Here is a 26,354-nt window from a genome sequence, read left to right as displayed (position 1 = left end):
CTTTCTTCGGTATAAACTATATTATTTGTACATATTTACCTGTACCACTCCAGTCCGTAGTCATAGTTACGGTCGAAGAAGTGCGGCTCCGCTCCCACTGCCCTGATGTCCGGATGTACCCGTAGAAACTCCAGCAGAGCTCGGGTCCCTCCTTTCTTCACCCCGATGATGAGAGCTTGGGGCAGCTTCTTGCTCCCCTCCCCGAGCGGGCTGATTTTACCTGCTAACCTGGGAGAAACGACCAGGTCCTGCGGCGGCGGAAAAGCAGGTGACTCCTCTGGAAGCTGCCAAACCGTCGGTCCCGCGCGCACAGCCGTTACAGCCCCTTCGGCGACCCCGTGGCCAGCGGCGCGCCGTTCGCTCACGAGCCGCTTGTTCCGCGGAGAGCCTCTGACCAGTGAAGGCGAGGCGCAGCGGTCGGTGAGGAGGTGCAGGAGGATGAGAGGGGCGAGGAGGGAACAGAGCATGACCACCGCTTTCCTGGACAGGATGCCTCGGGACGGGGGGTCCAGTTTGCGGATGAGGCTAAAAGCCATACCGGCTCCGGTGAAGGAGCCACAGCCATGCTAAGCGAACATCACTGAATCCACTTTCCATGAAGAAAAGTGCGAAAATAATCTTCATCCACCCTGCGTTGTGAAGCATAAACCCTCCCAAAACAACACATGGGGCTTAAACTTGACATGTAAGGCAAAACTACCTTAAATAAAACAAAGATAACCTCGCGAAAATGGAGGTGGATTAATTAAACACTCGGGTTATAGACTGCGCCTCTCTCCTGATGTAGGATGCTCCTGATTCACCAGCTGCACGTGTATAGAGTTGTAAACTTGTCTCACACGTCAAGTTCGATGACTGACACGGCACCTGACCAATGGGAGGGAGAAGAGCGAACCAAACAACCAATAAGCTTGCAGGTGGGTGGAAATCATGGTAGGCTCACTAATTTGTGAAATTAGTAAGTTAAAAGGATGAATATAGACTTGAGGAAGACAACTAAAATACTCTTGAATGATTTAAACACATTTATTTTTACGTTTTAATATGAAGGAAATCCTGCTGGCATTGAATTCAAGCTCCAAATGTACACAAAAGTAAAGGTTGCTGCTACAGAAACCTGCAATTTTACATTATAGAATACAGTATTGTTGATCAAGGAAATAGAAGAGATGTGTTTTAAAAAAAAAATAAACCATGGCAGTGCTGCAGAGTCCAAAGCATGACGGCCAAACTAAAGTTTGCCAGAGACAACAAATGCAAAGACAAGGATTGCTGAAATAATGTTCTTCCCTTTCTATTTGTTGTCTGTAACAAACCTTAGTTTGGCCGTTATGATTTTTCTCAAAGAGCAAAGGTTTCCTTCTTCTCCCATGATAGCTAAACTTGTAAAACTCTGATGGTACAAGTGCGCACCTTCATACTGCAGATCCCATGATGTCCACTTTTGGGGATTTTGGAGTCCTTCTTTAGCATCTTGCAGGCTGTTTTCAGAATGAACTTGCATGCTTGCAAGTCTAGATCTTGACAGTTGTTTGAATGTCCACTATTTTTTAGACTGCTTTTCCTCCAGTGCCGTTGATTTTAAGGATATTTTGAGACTTCTTTAAGTCCACAAACAGAATCATAAGCAGCTGTGAACTCTGTCAGGCCTCCAATGCGGGCTGAGAGGAGAAATGGTCACACCTATAAATCTGCTTCGCCAACTCAGCCATGGTCTAATGTGCATAATATTTTTTTATGTATGAATTTTAGAGAGGTATGGACAAGCTTGAATGAGGTGCAGTATAATTTTATTATTTCGTTAATTTTTTTAAAGCTTAAATTTCTTTTTATTTATAGTGTTCCCTTTACATACAGATTTAGGTATAAAAAAAATAGGAGTTACAATATTTTAAAATCATGCTCATAACATTTTACATGGGCTTTAACAACATTGACTAGCGTATCAAATCTGATTTTTAGTGTATTTGGACTGAAAACATATGTCATTTTTAAAACTTTAAATGATAAACAGTATTTACTGCAATAGTGACGTACTCCTGAAATTTTTGTTTTGGCTATTGATATTATTAGGGGCTTCTGAGTGGCAACACATGACAAAACATTCCTCACTGACACAGTTTTATGGGGTGAAAACTGAAAACTTTGGGGTATTAACATTTATTACAGCATACTCATAGCTTCACCTTAATAGTAAGCCTCACTCGTGAAATTAAATGTTTATTTTGTACGTTTTAACCACAGATTTTTACTCTTGCATCACACCTTAGTGTAAAAACTCTTGACATTATCACTGCTGTTTTCAGCTTGAGCAAGGCCACCAAAGAAGATGACCTCTGACAAGAACCGCTTTTTATGACACACAGAAGGACAAAAAAAGAGAAATAATGATAACAGAGCACATAATTCCTTAACAAGTGGACAAGAACAGGACCAAATGGTTCACATCTGCTCCAGCCTTCCAAGTATTAGCATGAGAATGCGCAGGCAGTGCCTCAATGCTGCACAGCTCACTGCTCGAGAAAGCGGATGGAGACCTCAACAGTGGGCCCGCATTGCCAGTGCCAGATGTCCCCCATGTTGTTGGGACAATACAAGAGGGGGTGTCCAGCATTTAACAAATCACACCCCGTGTCCTTTCTGCATGTCCTCGACCCTGGAGAAGTGTTCGGCCCCCTCAAACGAACCATGATGACACTTAGCATTCCCTCACAGAAAGTCAAATGTCTTCATATCCTGAAATACCAAGAATTATTTCTATTTACGATAAATTCAAAGCTAAAGTTTTGTGGGATTGCTTTAGGAGTGCCTTTCCATTTTAAGTTTAAAAGTGAATCTTTATAGAGTCAGTCCTGACGTGCAGTGCAGCGATCTCCGCTCCAACAGCACCAGACCCACGGGTCACTCAATAAACTTGAGGGTTCAGACATGATTAATGGTGGAAGAGCAAAGAATGCAAAGTGCATTTCCACAAGAAAGGTACATATTTATTCTGACATCTGCAGCTTTAATGTCCGTGAGAGGAAGTCTGTAGTTTACTGTATGAACGAGTCGGATCTAAATCAGAAGTACAGTTGACTACGCTTTAGAACTGTCATAAAAACAACACGGATGACAATAATCACTGCTCGAAAACTACTCAGGCAAGTTAAATTCCTTCACTGAAAAATTACACTTATTTTAGTGTAGTAAACATAACCATCCTATTACATCTACCATGTGTTTTGTTCCATCTCTCTTGTACTTTGAGCAAATGCTTTGGAAGAGACATCAGTAACTGCAACCCAAAGAGCCACAACTAATCAACAAGTGTCTAACACTATACCTAATTGGAAATAAGTAACAATTTCAAGCTTTATAACTATTTACTTGTACTTTTTTCATTTCAATGTAAAATAAGAAAACTACAATAAGTTATTTCTATTTTTAAGCTTTGGAAAACCAAAAACATTAAGTTCTAAAACAAGGAACACAAAATTCAGCCTTGAGTGAAATCTATTTATTTAGAGTATATATTTCTTCCTGTAGATACAATCCATATTTTAATATTACCTGTGGTGAAATTTGTTGAATTGAAATTCAACTGATTTGTAATCAAATCAAAGCTAAAGCACTGAAAAATTTTACCCTTTCATATTGCCTTTGTATTTAGTGGCTCATTTTTTCCTAATTTATTTGGTCAAAATTTTGTAAGGGGCCACATTGGAGGGTCTGAAGAGCCAGATGCAGATCTGGAGCCGCAGGTTGCACACCCCAGTACTAACTCTGCCGCTCAGCTTGGAAGTAGCTAACATTTACTGCCGTTCTGGAAATGGCTTTCTGACTTTTTTCTATCAATGTTGATCAAAACATTATGGCATTGATGCTTATTTTTGAATTAATATTTCAACTCTAAATATGGGTTGAGGTGTTTTTCTTGGTTTTTAAAATAAGAGAAAGATAAAACTTTCACGAATATGGAAAAACATTCAATTTGTTTGTAGAAGGAGACCAATTTAGGGTTTTCTCATATTTTTATGAGCATTTTTCTCAAACTATTTTTTAAAACAAAGCAGATAGTTAGCAGATTAATAACATAAAAGAGCAGAACCTTGTCGTCTCATTGCATTATGGAAATTTTATGACCTACAAAACATAAGAAAATTATGCTTCCCTTTGCTTTTATAGTTAAAAACGTTACTTATTTTTTTTACATTTTTGGCCATAGTTATTATAAGCTACAAAGAGCCACATACAGCACTGGAATCACAAAATAAATTTTACAGTTTAATTTAGTGGTAGTATAGTTTTATTGCAGAAACAGATCTCGATTGAAATGGTTGAATAGCACAAGTAGCACAAATCCTTTATGCTATTAGTTGTATTGAGCCAAATCTAAATATTCTAGCAAGAAGTATATTTTTAACTAATTGATTTTTAAGATAAAAATGTAAGTATAAAAAAAATTCAATGTCTACATATTTTTTTTATATACTTAAAAAATACATTACAATAAAACACAATACTATTAAATACATTATTTTAAAACATCTCCGACTACTTTTTAAATAATGTCAGCATATGATCTGAACATAATGCATATCCAGTCATAAGATATGGAGGATTTAAAATCTCTGATTAAAAACATTGATTATTGTAATACCACAGTTGTCATTAGTGGCGTCTGAGCTGGGACTTTAAAGCAAGGGCGTGCCTGGTGCAATGTTTAGGCAGTGACATACATTTCCTTAAAAAAAAAAAAAAAAAAAAAAAAAAAAACAACAGCATTTAGTGTGTAATTACACACCCAGACATTGGTGCTTTAAGAAAAATGTGCACGTAGTCTAGAGGGCATGTAAAAACGTAATTCGGCTTTCATCTTCGCCGTTTATCCAAATTGCAGCTCTATGGTTACACTGACGCAGCCGTTTTGGAATCTTGGATGCAGAGCTGGGGTTTTAGGTCTAAATGGGAGTCCAAACACAAACTGTTTGTTATCCTTTGACAATATTGTTGCATTTTTACTTTGCATAATGAGCAAATTCTCGTGGAATGTCATGGGAAAGCGAGCAGGGTTCCAAGGCAAAGCCAAATAAGGACCAACTGAGTTATCTGTGTCTAAGTGTTGTTTCACAAAAATGTTTAAACCATCCACAAAAAAAAAAAAAAACGGTGCATCAGCGTTCCCTCAAACGCCGCCATCAGGAGTGAGAGAAACTGTTTCCATCCCTGAGTCGGCCAAGTTGTTCAACTCAGTCCCTCAGCCATGCACATAATCTCCAGACAGGTTTATGAACTGAGGTTTGGGACCTGTCAGTTTGGAGGAGACATCTTTACTGCCGGCATTACAGCTTGACGGTTCCCAACTTGAAACCTGTAGCAGTAAAAAATTCAGCTTTTCAGATTTTTTCCAGACAGTTTTATTTTTTGTTTGGGCAGACACCTTGTCTTAAAGACAAAACAATTGGATTGTAGTTTGATCCTATGCAATGGATGGAAAAAAAAGAAAAAGAAAAGAAAAACTGTTGGAAATAATAAACAAAAGAGGGTAAAATGTTTTACCCCCTTTTATGTTCAGAAATTACATTGACTGTAATTATATAATGTTCCATCTTTGGCCCGTGATCGACATCGCAAATTTCCACACAGGCATAATTTCTTGGCTCCAAACATTAGACCCCTGAAACCAGTGCATTTTGATTTATTATTTATTATCTATTTATTAAGAAGTCAGCGGAAAAAAAATATTGTTTATCTAAATTATGTTTTAACTCATGCACAGTGCTGTAGATAAGAACATACCCCTTACATATTTCTTCTGTTTTTTTCTTTTTGTTGTTGTAAATGCTTTGCTTTAGACCAAGAAAAAATATATATCAGACAAAGACAACCTAAGTAAACAAAAAAATACAGTTTTAAAATAACGTGAAACAATAATTACCCCTTAAATCTAATAAATGGTTGGGCAACCCTTGATGGCGTCAACTACCATCAAGTGTTGCTGGTAATTGGCGATGTTTGGCGTCACTCTGGAGGAATTTTGGTCCGCATCTTTGCAGAATTGTTTTATTTCAGTCACATTGGCGGATTTACGTCCTGATTAGTCATACCGCTCAAACGGGTACAAGTACAAGACTTTCAATGTTTTTTTTTTTGTTTTCTTTTTGCTGGTTTGATATTAATAATTGGCTTTTTAGACAATGGCATTTCAGTTTAAGGTTATAATAAGCTCACTTTAAATTTATTGTTAGAGAACACAATTCATGATTTCACCAAGAACAGTTGTCAGATAGGTTGTATTCAAGTGATTTCTTTATTCTACAGTTCTGGTAGTAATTGGACTTGGATGTGGCTGCTGAAATTGAACTTACGTTTTCAAAAACATAATTAATCTATTATTACCTAGTTTCTTTTTTAAACAAAGGCTTCGGGTTGGTTTGAATAATGTTTTTCATTAAAGTAAAGACAATTTGAAAACTGTATTTTGCATGTTACTATTTGATTGATGACGGGTAACAAAAAAGGCACGCACAGAAGGGAAGAAATTTGTTATTGGGGTCGGTGTGCATTTACATATTCTAAAATACGTTTACATAAAATCCCCAAGAAATGTTTGCTCTTTTGAGAAATCTAATTTCAAGCACATATGTGTTTTCTGTGGGAGTACTGCCTGTGTGAGTAAAACATTTTTTTTTTTTTTCTCTCGTGCAAGGGGAAATATACTCGTTCTATATACACAGCTGTTGGCAATTCGTCGAGGATGGATTTGTCTGCTCCATTGGCAGGCCGTGCGCTGAGCAGGAAGGGCTCCTATTGAGCACGGAAACCCAAATAAATTGTCCTCTTAATCAGATTAACGCACATCTGAAGTGGGCTGTTTTCTCTGAATTGTCTCGAAACATCAACTTTGAATGAAGCACACATGCTATTTTCTCGTATTCTTTAAACCTTCATCTCTGAATTTTTGCGTTCTATGAAAAGGAAACACCATTTTCAATTAGAGATGTTTTTTTTTTTTTTCTTTTCTTTTCTGGTTTCGTTTCCTAAATATCCAAGTCTAAACTTTTCTATTATATCATTCGTGCTATTTTAGTTAATTTTGTTTTTTTGATTGCATCCCAACAGTTTATGTTTGAAATGAGTCACGCAGCAGCTCATGGGTGTCGTTACGTATCGTGTCACATTCCTTCCTCCAAGAGGCAGCAGGATGCAGCTGATTATGTGCGAGGCAGACGGAGAGAGGAGGAAGTGCTCTGCTTGGATTCTGCGGTTGTTCCTCTCTGCAGGCCGGTTATTAGATTTAAGCACAAGCTGGTATGGGTACAGTGAGGTTAATTACACATATGGGTGGCCATGATGAGAACAATCATCCAAATTAATCACCTAATATGCTTGTCAGCCGACTCTGAGCTTGGCATCTTGGCAGTTGCAGCCTTCAAGTGGTCCACATAGGAATTTTTTTTTGCCTATATTGCAATCTGTGCTGTTCCGTTCCACGACAGATTGCCAATAATATAAGTGAATGGGCTTGTGGTGTGCTTTGGATTTATTTGTAATATCTAAGAAGCAACAAGGAAATGAAAGTTTAAAAAAAAAAAAAAAAAAAAAAAAAAACGACACCACATGTTGTACATGTGGCAGTTGTAACTTACCAGCTAATTTGTTAATTCTAGAAGCTCTAAAAGTTTTCTTTTGGCTTTTGGCTGGTAATTTAACTTTTGAGATAAAATAACAGGTTGTCTACTCTAAACAATATAAATTTCATTTAGCTGCTGTCTCTTTACTTCCTGCCTGCAGCGATGGAGGTAAACGTCTGAAAATTGTACAAGAGGAAGTCAGTAAAATACCTTGATAAACAAATATAACTAAAATATTTTGTACATATGAGGCATACTTGAAAAACGTCCAAACAGAGGCAACCAGAAGGCTCATCAGCCACCCAAACCACTTCTTCTGACTCAGCAGCGACTCCACTCTCAGATCTCCACCCAGTTGACCAAACTCCTTAAACTGCTCTATGGAGGAAAGTCACTTTGTTATCCAGGATCTATTTCTGTCATGATTCACATGACATGATCCTTGATTAATATAAAAAATATAGCCAGGGTTGTGTATAGCTATAGCCAGATAGCCTTGCATTTTGGTTTAGCTATTTTTTTTTACCAATAAGACCATGAGGTTTCCAAACCAGCCATGATGATGTGGCCTTAGAAGTGCCATCTCTTTCGGAATGATCTCATTTTTACACTATAGTATATGGTCTGCCTCAGAACATAAATTGTGCAAATCAAACCATTAGCTCTTAATTCATTTTAAGTCATCGATTGTACATAAAGGAGTCTATAATGGAAGCGTTCGCAAACTAAGCCTAAAATTTATATTTGAGCTGGACCCCCACAGATGAGGAGTGAGCACTCTTTCAGTGAGTTCACCATTGCTACGATTCTCCATTACGATGCTGATCTAATGCTAGCATCATTACTCAAAGACTCACAAACTCCAGAGCAAAACGTACCCAGTGTTGACCCCTTGACCCCCTGAAGTGTTCCTGGGACTAAAATGTGACGATGCTGTGGAGTGGTAAACAATTGATTGGTGTCCAAATGACCAGCAGCAGATTATGCGTCACAAGTGAGCCCATTAGAGCACCATTAGACAGCACCACGCTGTTGTTCATTAAAAAGCAATATGTGAAGGTCTGATCTCCCATTACCTCCAGATAAGTATCTGCTCGTACATCCAAGGACGACAGCAAGACAGTGGGTTGTTTTAGCCACCACAGGGCAGTGTAATCACAAACTAGAGCTCTGCCAAGTGTGAGTTTAAATTATCCATGTTTGAAACAGAGTGTAAATCTGTGCGCATGGGAGGGTAAAGGGGAGCAATCTGGGCTGAATATCTTCACGCCGTCCTAATGCAATGATGGAGCCAAAACATTATAGATTAGAACCAGGTGTTTTTCCTCCTCCTGCAATAACGCGTACATCTATTTAGCGGATGCTTTGCTCTGGATGTCCCATACTCGATGTATTACAGTACATGCAGAGGTTCAACTCTTTGTATTGGCAAAAAGCCACATTTCTTGTCAAACGACTGAAAGTATAGTGCTGCTGAACATGTGGAGATCACATTAGCTACCACCGAACACGTGGTTAAATGCGTTCAAGAAACGCTGTGGAATCACAACTGCGATTTAATTCTCTTCAAACCTCGAAAAAATAGCTCGTCGTAGCGTGACGCCCCGCGCCGGACACACATCGTACACCAGCCACAACGACGTTGTGCCTGTTCTCATTCGCGATGTCTCGTTTTGAACTTTGCGTGGCTCTCTTCCTTTTCTTCAGCTTCTAACAGTGATGGACAGGAGAGACTTTGGACCCCGTCCAAGGCAAACAGGGCCGTCAGTTTGCGCGATTACAAGTGCATCGTTTGAGTAATTTACTGTGGGAGCAAAGCAGAGGTGGGTGGGACTCAGAGCCAGGAAAGCTTACAACGTGCTGCAAAGTAAATTGAAACAAATTGTTCTTAGAGATCCTAGCCACCTTCTCTTTCATTAATGAATTTCATTCTGAGCAGAGACGCGATGAGAGACGAGGCTTGTGTTAGAGCTGTTGATACCGACATATTAATAAAGCCACTGATTAGGTAGTGTTATCCTAAGAAGTGCTATTTTTTTTTCTGATCAACCTGTAAAATGGTCAGAGGAATGGAAAGTTCTCATACCTTTAGGTAAAAAAGACATACTTAATATTAACTATGATCTAATGCTGACCTTTCATACATATGTGAAGAGTGAATCTCTAAATCAGAGAAGATCTTGCCTGTTCTTATAAACAAAAAAAAAAAGTTTCTAATGAACTGCAACAAACTTTTTTATGGCACTGACTGGTGCAAAGCTGTCTTTTGAAATAACTTTAACCCCTAGACATTTGCTCAGGTTCTTTGTCCTAAACACGCCAGAAGTCTAATTAAGTTTCAGTCTCGGATGACTCATTAAAAAGAGCTGAGGCAGTAAATGTTAGCAGCAGCACATAATCAAAAGGCACTGACAAGCCTGTATATGCCTTGTTTTCACCTTTGTGGCAGCAAAGCTTCAAAATAATTATTTTGGTTTAGAAATAAACTATTTGTCACATTCTTATTTAAATACCCCTGTTCAGAGTAGCTCACGTATTCCAGACTTTTAGAAGTATTGCTCTAGAAAACTTGTCAAAAAGCAATAAAAAAAACCCCAGAAACAAGCACATAAACATTTCCTAGTTTTAAACTGGTATATGTTTAAAATAGGTTTTTAAAAACTAAGTTACAATGCCTATTTTTAAGTTACCCAAATAGGTTATTGATGTTATTAATTTGAAGATGTGTTAAGGGGGGAAGTTAAAGTTTTAGTTTTGTGTCTAATGTTTTGTGTTTAGACAAAAGACTGGCCTCATCTAAAGACATTCTTTCACACACAAGCCAAACTACAAACATGACTTCATTTGACCGTCACTCTTCCTGTCACTCTGCCACGAGGCTCCAATTTTTGGTGTACATAAATAGTTGACATTAATCCTCTCAATAGATTCTCCCACCTGAGCTACAGACCTCTGCAACCCCCACAGAGTCACCACATGTTTCCTGGCTTCCCTAATTGCAGCTCTCCTTGTCTTGTTTAGCTGGATGGCCATTTCATATTGGCCTTGCAGTTGTGTTACGCTCTTCCCTTTTGCAGATGATGGATTGAACAATGCTCTGCAAGATTTTGAAAGCTTGGAATCATCATTTTTCATAACTTACGCTAAGCCCAAGCTTTCTCGCTGACCTGGTCTTCATGATGCTGTTTGTTTTACAAATTCCCTCTAAATGCTTCACTGAAAAAAAAAATATGTATGATAAGCAGGCACGAGAGAAAATTAAGAATAATGCTAAAGCGTAATCCAGGATAAATTAACTCTTTGGATATATTGCCAGTACCTGTGAGAAATAAAAGACAGATACAAAAACACTATCATTTGATTGGAAAGAAATCCAAGTCCATGCAGCTGCAGTGCACATCACTTCTGCACCGCCCCGCACCCTCACCACAATGTCAGCGCCACCTCATTTCGAAGCCCAGATCGGAGAGATAGGGCCAACACCTCTGCCGCCACAATTTGACACAACTAATTTAGAACTGGTCTTTTATGGAAGCCTGGAATACATTACCTCACCAGAACACAATAATAATGGGAAAGCATCAATCAAACTGGCCCTGTGCATACGTTGTGTAATAAAGCTTATCTCTGGGTGACACAGTCTGTCTGACTTAGCCTGCCAGCCAGAAAGAAACTATATGTGAGCCATGCCACCGGTCTCTGGTTAACACTGCATAAATATGCAGTTTAGGAGTCAATGACATTTTAATAAGGTAAAGCTGACAGGTTATGGCTCACACACAAACACTGGGTTGTTTGCAGAGTCTCAGGATAATAATAATAATAATAATTAAAAAAAAACCAGACAATCTAAGAGATGGTGTCCAGACAGAGTCACATTGTTAGAAAGAATCTTGTTTCTTTGAATCTGTATAACCCCCTCAGCTGTCAGCACACACCTCCAAGGAGTCAGACCTCAATGCCCACATCACCCCCGTCAAATGTTTTAATAATTTTTTCCAGGCGCTAACTGGATTCAGCTGCCTGTGAGCCATTTTGGCTCTCATCTCCACTTTCCATGTTATTTAGACGGGGCCTTTTTTATTTTTTTGCGCTGATGTATGGCTCTGAACTCGTTCCTCGCCGGCACCTCTCAAAGTCCTCATTGTGTCGAGGGTGAGGCAGTGTGATGTCATGTTTCCCAGGCACCTGGGAATTTCTGGGGCTTATGCCAGAACGTGTTTGCATCGAGCTTTTCATGGGTGGCTCGCACATCCGGTGCGCTTTGGGTCTCTTAGCACTTTTTCAGTCGTAATTATTGGTGACTATGGTTGAACATAAGGGGCAGACATTTTGACCTAGGCTCAAAAATGATCTTAAAATGCTCTGGGAATGTTGCCTTCATCTATATATTTTTATGCTTTCTGGGTATCTAACCAGATTTTTTGGATTTTGACTGTAACTTTGTATCTTGTGCCTATAATCCTACATTGTGCAAGCATGAAATTTAAAAAAAAAAAAAGAAAGAAGACAGGGGAGGATAAAAAAAAAAGTTTTGCCAGGTCTGAAATGCACATAGGAAAAATAATTTTAGATAAATATTATCTGAAAGTGATGACTGAAGCTTAATTAAAATTCAGTCATGACCTGAGAGAGTCATCATCCTTCAGTTGATCGTCTACAGCAGGGGTATCCAAAGTGCAGCCTAGGGGCCAATCACAGCCACGGGACTGATGTTGGACGACCCCCCCAACAGCAATTCAAATGTAATACAAATTTGACACAAGTGACTGATGCGTATGGAGACTTGTTTATTTTTAATAAGGGGCTAATTTAATTCCAACTAATTAAAGACTTCTTAGAATGTAAGATGTCAGATACAATAAAAAGCATTCATCTTTTAATGACCACATAAGTTCCCAGGCTTGCATTCAAAGTTTGTTACACCAAAATCTGGTTTTGATTAACTTATATAACCTTGGTAAATATAGCAGTCAATTACCAAGAAAGAGTCAATTTAGATCTATGATGACTTACAAATCAGTCTCTTATAAAACTTCTAAAAATCTGGACAAAATGAAAGCAAATTTTAACTATATGCTAAATTAAAATAATACATGCTTGGCCTATTTTTGAGCGGATATCATTATGTAATTTTCTGGGATTTTAGTAAAAATAGATTATTCTTTGGCCATTTCCTTTGACTTGACAAATTTGGCCAATGTAACAAAAAGTTTGGACACCACTGATCTACTGATGTAACTTTACCAGCTAGTTGTGTGCTAATCACCTTGTTCATCTAAAAATCATCTAGATCATTATCTTTAATAAGAAACCAAACAGGAAATATCTTCTTTGCAAAGTTGTCTGTTATGTGTAGTCAGAAAATTTCCAAATGTAGGAGCCTTTACATGCCCGGATATTTAACAAATTAGAATACTCATTGCTTATTTTTCCTCAGTCACTATGTAAAAACACACTATATAGAATAATTATGCACAGACTGATGTTGTAAAGCCTCTACGTTTGCTAGCAAAGAGTATTTTCCTCTAACAGGTAATGAAAAGATGACTTTGAATATCAGAATTTTACATGAAACCAATAAAAACATTTCTGATAAAGAAATGCGGGCCTTATGAAAAGTATGTTTCTCACCTGTTTGAAGGTTGTTGTTCAAGCAGAAAGTGTTGCTTGGGTGAGGATTGTTTCGATTGCCCCTGGACTTAACATCATCAAAACCTAATTATGGATAAGCAGAACACGATGGATGTATTACAACAAGTATGAAATTAAAATTGAAGGTGCTGTATCTAATCATATATTTCTTTAGGTGCATTGAACCTGCTTTGTAAAGTGAAGTAAGATGTTATTTGTTGTAAATTAGTTCTATTTATAAAAAAAAAATGAATTGAAGTTTTTCTCTCATAAAACCAAGATAGAGTGACCTATACTTTTTTTTTTTTTTTTTCACTTCAACTCCTACATGTCAGTCGAGGGTAACGGCAGCTGTCAGTGCACCAGTCATGTGTTTCACAACAGATGACGACCAACGCGACAAGAATGGCTCCAGATGGGCTAGAAAAAACATTCACTCCCAAAACACACATGCATTTTTTTTTTTTCCCCCACGCTGATTAGGTATTTTGCATTTGGTAGCTCGTATCTTCAGAAAGAATGCACACTGCACATGCTGAAGAAAAGACCACAACAAATCCTTTTGTAAAAGGGGTGCTAAAACATTTTTGCGGGGGACTCCTTGTTTGCCTGCTAGTGTGTACATCACACCTATCAAGACCTTGACACCCAGTTTACAGAGGAATGAGCTGATGGACATGAGCAGAATGGAGGCTAATGGGGATTATCCTCTGAGTGCAGACTGCCAGTCACTGTGTGTTGTGGTGTAACTCTGAGGTGAAGTGAAGAAATAACAACATGTTAGGCCTTCGCTGTTTTTCTGGCAAGTAGTGGCAACACAAATTGCAAATGTTAATCAAAAGGCAGTGCAATATGGGATAGGAAGGGCTCAATGTTCGGCTTCAATCAACAGTCAGAACCTAATTCCTAAGCAGCCTTGCTTTGCATCTCCGAAAGACTTTAAACCCGTCCAGACTAATCATTGCTAAGTCCGTAGCCGGTGTGAAGTGTGTGCCCTTCCCCGTAGTTTTGAATGCAAGGTTGCTGAGATAACATCAGGTGACTGGCAGTCTGGTGATAAAGCTGCCACCAGACGGGATGAGTCCTATCTCGTCTGCAGGTCTCAGATGCCACACCCGGTTCAAACACAGACTAATACAAACCCTGCGTTTACAGTGCATATTTATGCACACCTGCAGGGACACACAACATCCTCAGCTGCCACAGGTCTCGCAGCTGATTCGCCATTAAGCCTTTAAGAAAGGGCTGTATGGGAAAAGGAAGGGGGAAGGCTTTTATTATAGCGCGGTCAAGTATCGGCTTTAACTGTAGAAATGTCTTTGACTTGTGCTGATGATACGCTGTAACATCTAATTACTTAATCCTTTTTTATTCAATAAAGGTGTATTGTTTATTCTATAAGGTGTAATCTTTGCTGCTGCATAGTTAAAGACAGTGAAACACATTTAATTTTAAGACGTGACAGTTTTCTCTCTGTATTTTAGTGTTTTGAATGGCGCCACTTCAGCCTTGTGTTGCCTGTCTTGCTGTTGCGTATCTGCCTTTCATTTTAATTGTGTACAAAGTCAAGACACTATCTATAAATCACGGTCTGGTGTTGCTTAGCTACATATTTGTCACTGTAGCGTACACAGTTTGATCCCCAGGAAAGACAGGCTGTCAGAGATTTTTATGATACAGAGAAAAAATCTGCCACAAGAGTGCTGCAGCTCTTGTAGTTTATGTATCCTGCATGCATGTGCCACTGCCTTGAAACCAATGCAACTGCAACTTGAAAATTTGCAGCAATAAACAAATAACTTTACTCAATCTCTCTGCTGTTTGCACTAATGAAGATTCACTCACCAACTGCGGGGCAGAAGCTTCACACTGAAAGTCAAACTGACAACTTGACCTAGTTTCTGAATATTCAGCCACTGAATATTTGACCAGTAACACAGGATAATTCAAATTTAATTCCCAGACACTCAGTTAATCCTGAGATATATTTAATGAATCAGACAGTAATGAATCAGACAGTATAATCTGCCAACACGTCCGGACACATTAAGTGTTCCACACCATTGATTCCGATACAGACGCACTATTCAGATTAGACCTTTCATCAAGCACAATGCATGTCTTCAAACGGGACTTGATGTTTTACAAAATCAGCTTCGTTTCATCATGTTGGATCCATGTGAAACAAATTCTTTTTAACACACCAGAATACATGACTCAATAGAAAACAGTGTGGCAGCAGCTACAACGGCTCATTTGGGAGGATGGATACATTCCTGCACACAATGATGGGCTTGCATTGTTGTTCTGGGATTTTTTATTTATTTATTGTTTTGTCAATTAATCAGCGAGACATTGTGAATAAGTTAGTGGTTGTGCATTGCTCCAAAGTAAAATAATTTTTGCTGCGCATACAAGTGAAAAAAATAGTTGTGTGTAAAAAAAAAATTGTTGCATGTGACCAGTTTTGGTGGTCGCATACATGTGCAACCACCATCTATGCGACCACATAGTAATTTTCATTTAAAAAGGATTAATGGCAGAACTCCTTGTAGCTTTGTTATGGACAGCAGCACAGCTAACCAGAGAAGCTCCTTCAATAACTGTCATAGGAAAATACGTGATGGGATGAGAAAGAGATCCGAGAGTAAAGTGGTTGAAAATGTTTGTTTTTTTAGCTACTTGGTGCATGTACACTGTATCGGTCCTACGATGGACGGACGGACGGATGGATATGGCTAAAATAATTCCTAAGCAGCCTTGCTATTCACCTTCCTTTTGGAACAGTTCAAGTTCAGCTTTAGACTTGCATTTGGACAGTTTTGAACCAGAGTTCATACGTGGATAAGTGGATTAAAACAGATTTTGAAAACTGATTTGACACTTAATAAAACACCTACTACTTCCAGCCTTGGCCTGGACATTGAAGGTCCATGCAGCTGAACAGCATCTTCCCTGACATGATATCCCCAGAGAAGAGAGTAATTCCTCAAGAGCTCCCTTCTGACCAATTCATTTTATCTCTCCCGTGAGTAAAAGCTCGTTGGATGTTTGCACTTGTCCAGTTTCTATTACCTTGAGTCTCTTCCCACGATGGACAGATACTATCATTTGTACCATCAGTGCAATTTAAGCTAGTAAAAAGAATAAGGACGGTAACGGTGAAACTGATCTTGATGTTGAAAGTGATGTGATTAATATATATTCTAAAAGATTAAACTTCGTCTTTTGGATGAAATATACTTTAAAGGCATGTTTGTGTGACATGATTGAGATGAGTCAAGTTGAATATCTTTTTTTTTTCTCATTGACTTTGCTTTCACTGTGCCTTCTTGATTTATTTGAATCAGTCTTACTTAAATCAGCCTTTATTACTTAGATGAGCGTGCAGCAGCGCCGACAGATGGAATGCTTCCAAACGCTCCAAAATACTAACTTCTAGACACGTCGGCTCTCCCTAAACAAACGCGAAGGCTTTTGCGTTCGGGCGGCCTTGTGTCATGCACAGCTAGAACTCGTCAATGTCATGCCAAACCGCCTCTCCTCTCCTCCTCTCCCTTCTTGTCTCCTCTTAAGGACCTAATTACAAGCCACATATCAAGGCATAACTTTGATCCGGAGACACTTTCCATGCCAAACCGGCATATTGAGCCCACTAATCCCTGACATGCTAAATGAGTACCTGCTGTGCTAACCTTTGATCTGCCGGGGTCAGGACACGCACCGGTCCAATTACACTGAAACTTTTATGAGAGGGCAACAACGTGCTCTTTCAGAACCACTCGGACTTAAGCTTTTCTTATTACAATGTGAGACTTCTTCCTCAGACAGCTCACCAAAGTTTTGGGGATTAGGCTTTGCAAGTGAAAATTGAGTCGCTCAGTTTTTATTAATGTAAAGACACATTTTGGCTTGTTACAGGGTTTAATTCTAACCCCTGGTCCTTGCGGACCCTAAAAAAAACTCACCACAGCCCTGTGCTCAGATTTCCGACATGCTGTTACAGTATTGCTTGAGAAGTTGTTGAAGGTAATTTCCATAAAGTGTCTGTGATACCTGGTGTGCTGAAAATCTTTGCACATTTTTCATGTTACAATACTCAAGTAATCAAAAGTTCAAAAGCTCTAGACTTAAAAAAAAAAAAAAAAGTAATGCATTATGCCTTTCAAAAGTATTCACATTCCAGATGTTCCTCACATTACAGACACTAATCTCAATGCTTTCTGATGGGATATTATGTAAAAGATCAACATAAAGTGATGCATAACTGATCCCATAGTCCCAAAACCATAGTGGGAATAGACTGATAGAAGGTGTGTGTGTGTGTGTGTGGTGGTGGTGGAGGGGAAGTGGAGGGAGAGGGGCAGCATATGCATTACGGTTCATTATTGAGTGTCAAAAATAGAGACAAACCAATTCTACAAAGAAATCTCCTCATCTGCTCTGTTCGCTGAATTAAGCCACAACTGGCCAAACTAAAAGTGATAAAAAAAAAAAAAAAAGGAAGCTGAGAAGATCCAAGGAACCAATTTCATTTTAAAACTCAATCCGGCACTGTGTGGGATTTGCATAGCTAATTAGACGCTGTCTTGTCTTTTTTTTTTCTTCTTCTTCTTTTCCTCCGTCTCCTCCTCTGAGCTCATCTTTGTAATGACAGCACAGGGAGGCTGAGCCCCATCGCAAAGACCTCTGAACGGAGCTTTTCAGGCTAAATCAAACACCATGTTTCTAATGTAAACCATTTTGTAGCTCGTCACCGAACCTCAGTGTCAGCTCAGGCTCTGGTGGTTTTTTATGTTTTAACTTCAGAGCTGTCACAGCTGGCCTACTTTACAGCTAAGACATGCTGTTGTCCTTTCGGTTGTATTCCGCTTGTGCGTTGGCCGCCATAAGGATTAGTGGTGTATGTTACTCTAGATTAAGCTATTTAATTTTCACTTCAGTAACTGGAAAAACATCACAAATTGGACATTAGATTTCAATTGAACAGGGTGTGTTTCTGGAAGCATTTACTCTTTTTTTTTTTTTTCTTTTTTAATGCCACTTTCATTTTTATTATTTCGTGGTTTTCTTTTCATGTTTCTCTGTTTTACTCTAACGAGTTTTGTCTTCTCAGTTTTTTCAAAACCATTGTTGTTTTTTTTTGTTTTTTTTTTATGTGTGTATGTAAAAAGCTTTCAGGACTGCAATGTTGCAAAGATGTGGACCGCAGAACCGTCCTGGGCTATCTGATCACACTAAGTACAGATATAAACACTTTCAGGATGATTTACTCAGACCGAGTTCAGAGGTGGTCTGGGATGCTTTTATCCACTTCTGTTTATTAGTCTCAATGCAAACTCTCCTGGGTTACTTTTAAAGAACACCTAATTACCCCACGGGTCTCCACATGTTCTAATAAACTACTAATGAAAATCTTTGCCTACGAAAACAATGTTTTTTGGATTTACACGGATAAGTCGTTTATCATTTGTCTGGCAGAGTTTTTCTGCGGTGTGTCGATTTTGATTGTTTTGGTACTGGCTGTGTTTTCTGTGGTAACGGTAATATACAATATCTTGTTTTAATCACATAAGAACAATTAACTTTTAATGGACAGCTAGAGGCAACCCATAGATCTTCAAGTAGTCTTAAAGAGATACAGTTCATGTGACCTGAAATGAGGGTAGAATTTTGAACAGAGTAGAATTATAAAATACGGCCCGTGCCTTCCAAATACCTAAACGTTACCCATCTTGAACTCCCACATTACTATTTAGAGAACAAAGTAACCCGTCAGTTTACCTGCAAATCCCAACAAAACATGCACGTTCCTGGAAAAATCACCAGCATGTTCTGGGAAAGTAACTTTTCTAACTCAGGAAAACAAGTCTGTTCATTCCAGAGGAGTAACCTGCAAGTCCTAGAAAAGCAATCTGTACATTTTTGGAACGTTCACCTACACATTCTGGGTACGTTCCTGTTTCTAATCAGAGTGGCAACAGAAAAAAGGGGCCAGGCAGCATGATGATAAAACCGCACTGCCCTGCAATCATGTCTGAGACGGAGAAGTCAAATGGGCACCACTCCATGTCTGGCATTTTACTTCTGCAAAGCTTTACACCTAATTACCCCTAAATGCTCTTTGGAGCGACTCTCATAATCATAATAGAAATAATAACAGTCTGATGCATAATGTAAATGATGACAGGGAAAAAAACAATATTTGGGACTGAGCAGAAACGGGTAATGGGAGTTCAGGAGTTCACCGGGAGCATTAGAAAATAAAAATGGCTGCGTGCTTACGCTGCAACTGCCATTCCACATGAGCAATGGCTTCCCTATTGATTCCCAATACTGTATGCTGGTGTAATGATATTTTAATGATTCCCCAATCGGATAAAGACAAATGTTTACCCCGATCTGGCCCTCCATGTTCACTAAAATCAGAACCGTGGCTCCTTCGTCATTGCTGCAGTTAATGCAAACTGAATCTGCTTTATTCTGTTCTTGCATTGCGGTGTGGCTTCGTTGTCTCCGTGTCTGCCTCTGATCTCCGTCTCCCAATCTGTTTCCACTGCCAATCTTTCCCATGCTTTTTAACTCCCCCTCTGATTCTCTTGTGTCTCTCACACGCTTTGCGCTGTGTGTTTTCTTAATCATCTGTAAATCAGTCCCCCGCCGGCGATAAAAATCCTCAAATCCCTTCTGCTTCCATCGAATGGGGCCTGAGTAAGTGCCGCTGGAAAACCTGGACTTTGACACTGTAATTTATTTTCCCCGCGTGAGAGGAAAATATACTCGGTTTCTGTTTGTGGATGTGTTAAAGGCCTGCAATGCGGAGGTTGTAAACCCCCTCCTCGGTGACGTTAATTTCAAGTTCAACAAGGCCTCTTGTAGCCGACTGCGCGTCCGTTTTGCTACATGTGCGTGAACTTTGTGGAGTGGCTCCATGCTGCTCGCTCGTGTCTGTGTGGGCCTCCCCGGCTCTCACTCTCACATATCATCCAGTGGTTGTTCCACAAGGCAGGAGTGAATCACTGGTGCTTTTAATCAGACTGAAGCAGCACAGGCTAACCCTTATAAATGATGGGCAGAAACTTTGCTCAACTCTTCTCACCGTTCCTCTCCCATCTGTCTCCTTCCTTTGCTCTCTCTGTCTCCTTTAAAAGACTCTTTATCTTCACTGCTTTCCCACTATCACTTTTCCTCCTCCTCCTTCTCCTCCTCCTCCGCTATCTTACTTTCTCTCACTCATTATCTCTCAGTGTCCTTGACTGCTGCACTTCTCCTGTAAACAAGTCAGGGAGTCGCATTTTGGCATTCTCGAAACAGCACTGGATTTGATTTTTACAACCCAATTAAAGTGGAGCCATAAATTTATGTGTCCGGAGAACATTTCTTCTTCTCCTTTTTACTCAGTGGGCACCTCTGACAAGGTTTAGCCCTCCCCTGAGTTGTGAACTAATACGAGAACAGGGGTGCTTTAAAGGAAGTAAAGCTAAAAGCAAGAGACCTCTTTGGAGTGTTTACAGAGAGGAGACGCCACTCTGGGTGTCCTATCTCTGTTTGGAATGCCAGCACACACACACACACACACACACACACACGCACGCGCGCGCGCACACACACACACACACACACATGCTAATCATTCATCCCCACTGCAGCCGCTCTCCTGCTTTCACGCACACTAGCACACAAACACACAAACACAAAAAGTGACAGACCTGAGTGGATATTATGCTAAACCTGTCTCTAAATCGGCAATATTTGATTAATCAGGGAAAAGAATCAATAGTAGAATATCCTCCATTCCACTAGTGTCCCATTAATCTGAGAGTAGATTAAAATGTCACACAAAGTGCCGGCCGGGAGGCTCGACGGAGCTGTTTTTCATGCATCTCGGACAGTAATTGCACGTGCTAATCAATCAAAAGTAAGTGCACAAGTGTCATTTTTCCATTACAAAGACAACAGCTTTATAGGGGAAAATATGTGCTAATGACTTAACAATAACTGCATGCAGATGCTTGGAGGCGTTGGTAGTCAGTGTGTAGAAAGCTTTACATTTAACAAAACTGGATTTCATGGGGACGGGGTTCACAAGCTCCACCTACAATATTTCAGACACTTTTTTTAAATATCTTTTTTTTTCTTTCACTCTTTAAAATATCTGCATCCACCATGTTGGTAGATTTCAAATAAAACTATGCCACAATCCATGATATAGCTGCTGATTACAGTAAGATTGAAAAGATGCATCACAAATCTGGAACAAATTTCCAGAAAACTGCAAAAAAGCCAAAACACAGAGTTCTTTTAAATCAAGAGATCGTTTTGTAGCATTATAAATGAAACATTAATCAACAGTCTGGTGTGTAAGGATGGCACTTGACAAAATGTAATGCTTCGGCTCTTGACTGTGTGTTCTATGACTTTGTATTTTTGCGTTTTTATGATGTAAAGAACTCCGATCTGCCTTGTTGCTGAAATGTGCTATAAAAATAAACTTGATTGATCGATTGAAATATGGTGAGAATCCGCAGAGTACAGAGTTAAATGTCACTAGACAGAACCAGGACTGCGGAATCAAGAAATCCCCCAAACAGAGCCAGACCGTCAATATCAAGTGGGCAAAAAGATCTCAAAATGCAACACATAGTGCCACCCTACAGGAATGGACGAGAAGCCAACTGGAGAAAAACGTGAACCAGTGGTGAACCTCTCCACAAGTGGCCGGAAGACCAAAGTTACTCGGTACATATTCCAGAAGGTCATAAACAGACGCAGAACAACATCCGAGGCTCTGCTGACCTGACTTGGTTTGGTTAAGGTCAATGTTCATGATTCAACAAGAAGAGATAAATTGAGCAAAAACAGCAACCATAAGGCAACAGTCCTGCTGACCAAAAGAACAGAAATCCATGTCTCATATTTGCCTAATACCATTTTGGGTCCTCAAGACATTTGGTAAATATTCTATGTACTCACAAGACAAAGGTGGTTTTTATTTTAAGTGTATCTGTTCCAGTTGGAGTAAAATAAGAAAAAGAAATTATACCAACAGTCAAACATGATGGATCCTGAAGAAAGTCCAATCATCAGTTTGTCACCATTGTTTTGCATTGTATCTTAATACTGTATCTTAATACAGTGCAAAACAGTATTTAGTAGCACACCAGCTGGTTCACCTCTGAATAATTATAAGTAAGTAAGTAAATAAATGCTTTGGACTGGCCTAGTCCAGACTATTACCCAATAAAGACGCTGTGGTACGACGGTAACAATTACATTTCCACATACGGCTAGGTTGCTTTAAGTAGTTTCTCTCTTGGTCAGCAAACGGAATCAACTTTTGAAAGATGCTGCTGTCCGATATCAAAATCTGCCTAAAAATCTGACGCAAAAAGAGAAGGAATCTGTAAGAGGTGGAAGGCTTTTTCCACAGAACATCTAAAAGTAGGCACAATCAGAGAAAAATAAATCTCTCTTTCATATCCGCAGGGCCTCAGTTTTAAACACAGGCTGGCAATGTTTTCTACTGTTTGGAGTTTATAATGAAACGGGGATTTTTCATTGCGGTTTCACACAGGCTACATTAAATGAATGTGATGGTGCTCATTCCAGCAGGCGGTCTGCTTCTGTAGAGCAAAAACACACAACTGCTCCTAGTCTAAATAGTGCTAAAGTTCCCACATCGGAACATTTTTGGCTGCTTTGTCGGTGATGGAGCTACAGTAAGTGAAAAACGCTGAATGTCAGCGCTGCTCTGGCCCCGGCCAATACTTTATGTCCACGATGTTCCATATATTTCAGCCTTTGCCTAACAAAGGCAGCATTATGCTGCGGGAAGACATTGTTCATCCACAAAGCTGCTTTATGTGATGGCTCCCATATATTATCAACCCTGTGGAAATGCCTGCAGTAAAGTTGAGGGCATCACACATTAAGGTATAGACGAATCAAAATCCAACGCAGCTCTTGGTGCCAAACTTCTGACAAGAACAGGAGCCTTGAAGGGTCTGCGTGAGCAGCTGCAGTTTCTGTCGCATTACTTCACCTGGTGAGAAAAATTAGAAACGACGATTAGCTAAATAGAGCAAACGTGGCTAGCCATTCGTCATAGTTGCTAAAAATGTCCTCAAATACTAAACGATGTGTCTCACTAAGCAAAGAAATTCTCCACCTAGGTCAGTTTTACATGCTCATCAAAACTTTTTCTTTTTTTTTTTTCCCAGACTGACGGCCCTTCGCTGGCCGCCCTCTACGGAGAGGATGATGGGGCTCGGGTCAAAAGGCAAGAGGCGCCAGAGAAGCTCGTGATTACGCAGGTATCCCAACAATGTCCCGCTTTGTCTGCAGCAACAGGCAGTCGAAAGCAAGGAGTCACGAAAAGGTCACTTCGCTGGCATAATTTATTTGATAGATGTCTGTCAAAGTGGGTTTGCTTTCCAAAACTGTCAGGCAACGCTTTTACTTTTCTTGATTACTCATAATATACAAGTCAAAAGGTATTTGGTGTGCTTTCCTAATCCGTTGCTGTCAAACATCAGTTAGGCACTCCATCGATCTGCTCTTTGATTTGTTTTTTCAGCTGCAGCTGCAGAAAATTAGCAGAACGTAAACTACGGGAGAAGAATCCCACCTGTGAGCCTGAGAGTGAGAGGATTAATGAATGGTTGGCTTTAGAAAAAAAAAAAAAAGTTCAATGTAGGTATAGGTGCAGCAGCCTTGTGAGAATGTGTGAAGATATGAGTAATAATTCACTTTCGGCAGGAGATTACCAGATTTTTTCGACATTATACAGAACATGCATAAGCTTTGGATCACTGATGAATAGTTGGAAAGTTGTATGTTTAATTTTTTAGTTTAGCTAAAAACTAAAAAATATATACTTTTTTGTTAATTTGATAAGTAGGGCTTGCAGTTTATTAAAACTAAATGAATTATCAGAGATTTACATTAAATTAATCGGTGGTTTTATTTATTTCTACTTATTTCTTTCTTTATTCCCTGACTGGTTCTTTTTTGGAGATCTTGTAGGTCAATATTTTATTTTTTTTTTTACACTTTTTGGGGCATGCCTAAAATCTGTATTTAACTACCATCATGTCAGGACCCTAACCAGAGTGGGTTAATGCAGTACCTTGTTGAATCAGTACTCCAGCCTCCTGTATTGTCTTTCAAGGCTGGAAAGTCCAACACCCTCATACTCTACTCTGTGTTGGTTTTCACATACAATCTAAATAAAATGCACTAAAATGTGAGGCTACAAGGTGACAACACCAGAAAAGGTTTAAAGCGACTGCATTACGGCTCGTGTTCAGTAAAGGTCATGCATCGTTTTTAATTCCGCACATCTTGCATATCTTTCTAGAGAGAACACACAACCCTTGCAAATCCTTCGGATGTGGCAGTTCTTGATGGAAAGAAAGAAAGAAAGAAAAAAAAACACTCTACTTTTAACACCACACCCCACTGAGAACAATTTCCACATTGACATGTCCTCTACGAAGGCGAAAGAGAATTGATCGGCACTTCTTCTGCTCACTTCCTTCTGTCCCTTTTGTCGCAGCCCCTCCCCGTGCTGTTTTGCTCAGAAATGCAGCAAAATGATGATTAATGTCTTTACTCTAATTAATATACAGCTGTGGAGTGGAAACAACAGACTAATCCCTATAGAGGGATCCGAAAGTTAGGCTGCGTGTCCGTGTGTGTGTGTGTGTGTGTGTGTGTGCGTGTGTGTGTGGATGTGGACGAGGGATTCGGGTGTAGTTGTGTGAGGCAGACAGGTGGTGCTGATGGGGCTCCGCGATTCACTTTGCTCCTTATTTGCATACATATGACAACCATCTGTGCTAATAGGCCTCTGTGATGTCTCTATTAGGCTCAATGCCACACCGTTTTGCCTGAGGACCAAAGCGTTTTACCAACACTGTGCTCGTGTCCATCGGCTGGATGCAGCATGGCAGCTGATGCCATCTCATCAGTGGCAGTGGGCTGGGAATATTCTAATTAGGCACAACACAACTGTCCTTGTGGAAAGGAAATGAGAGAAACGGTTGCTTACAGTAAATTGCTAGTAAAAAGAAAAAAAAAGTAAATGTAGGCAATGTTGTGAACACCTCTTGAAATTGCTTTTCAACATATTATAATATAATATAATATAATATAATATAATCATTGTACTATATTACCCCTTTAGCTCTTTAGATTCTAAAGCTTTGAGCATTTTTGAGGTGAAGAATGCATTCTTTTTCTTACTTTAAGGCAACAGCCATTTCATTATTTCATATTTTCATTTACAGAGAAAAGGGAAGAAAAAATAACATGAGTGACATGATGATTTTTTTTTCATCCTACTCAATCTATCAGATCAGATAAAGCAGAAGTTTAAAGTTTATTTTACATATTTGAGGATGATTTCCCAATTAGATAACAATAGGAATCGTTTTTGCATTATGATGATGAAATAAAACTTTTCAGAAAAAGATCCGGAGCAGTCAGGCTGCTTTCTCTGTCGATTGTTGAAACCATGAAATAGAACTGACGTTTATTATTATCATTATTATTACTGAATGTACCATGCAGAAAGCATTCAATGAAAAAAAAAATGCTGAATGTGTTGTAGAATCCACAATATTCAAAACCATTACATGCTGCACATTTGCAAAACCTTGAACTCAATGTATGACAGACAAACACTGACTGCAGTCCAAGGTATTTACCCACAGGAGAATGACCCAAACATACCATAAAGGTGAGGAAATAAATGGTGCCAAAGCTTTTAACCGAGTAGAAAGACCAGAGGAACAATTGGCCAAGTGATCCTCTTACAGTGAAACCTAATCAGGTTGACAGAAAACATATTACACACTGAACAAGATTAGTGGGGAAGGAGGACCAGCAGACTGGGAGAGGAAAAGAAGAACAGAGTGCCCCATAAGAGAAGAGTGCCAACATCAGCACCGCGTTTCAAAGGAGAATCGAAGCCATTTTCTCGCCCAGGAAGCCTGCAAAGTGGAAGTAACTCAGAAGTGAATCTGCTGGTTGCACAAAAACTTGCTTAACTCTTTGGGCCGCAGAGTTTTTAAGTTTCACACTTTTCTTTGTCCTTGTATT

General features: G+C 39.4%; 1 protein-coding gene and 1 long non-coding RNA gene across 2 annotated transcripts in view; one reads left to right on the top strand and one right to left on the bottom strand.

Moving 5' to 3' along the window:
• The window catches only part of LOC106946734 (heparan sulfate glucosamine 3-O-sulfotransferase 3A1-like), a 36,612-nt gene extending 35,831 nt beyond the window's left edge, over window positions 1-781 (bottom strand). Inside the window, exon 1 of the mRNA XM_015031323.1 lies at window positions 40-781. Coding sequence (XP_014886809.1) covers window positions 40-536 — 497 coding nt within the window. The 5' untranslated portion in view covers window positions 537-781. The remainder of the gene's footprint in view (window positions 1-39) is intronic.
• Window positions 599-23,716, top strand: LOC106946735 (uncharacterized). The gene is made up of 3 exons (XR_001424814.1): window positions 599-685; window positions 788-933; window positions 23,471-23,716. It is a non-coding gene; the product is annotated as an uncharacterized LOC106946735 (long non-coding RNA).
• Window positions 23,717-26,354: the final 2,638 nt, after the last annotated feature.

The sequence above is a fragment of the Poecilia latipinna genome, unplaced genomic scaffold (genome assembly GCF_001443285.1).
Source record: "Poecilia latipinna isolate Pla-1442-1.1 unplaced genomic scaffold, P_latipinna-1.0 Scaffold203, whole genome shotgun sequence".
Classification (NCBI taxonomy): Eukaryota; Metazoa; Chordata; class Actinopteri; order Cyprinodontiformes; family Poeciliidae; genus Poecilia; species Poecilia latipinna.
This window is presented reverse-complemented; position numbering and strand designations above follow the sequence as displayed.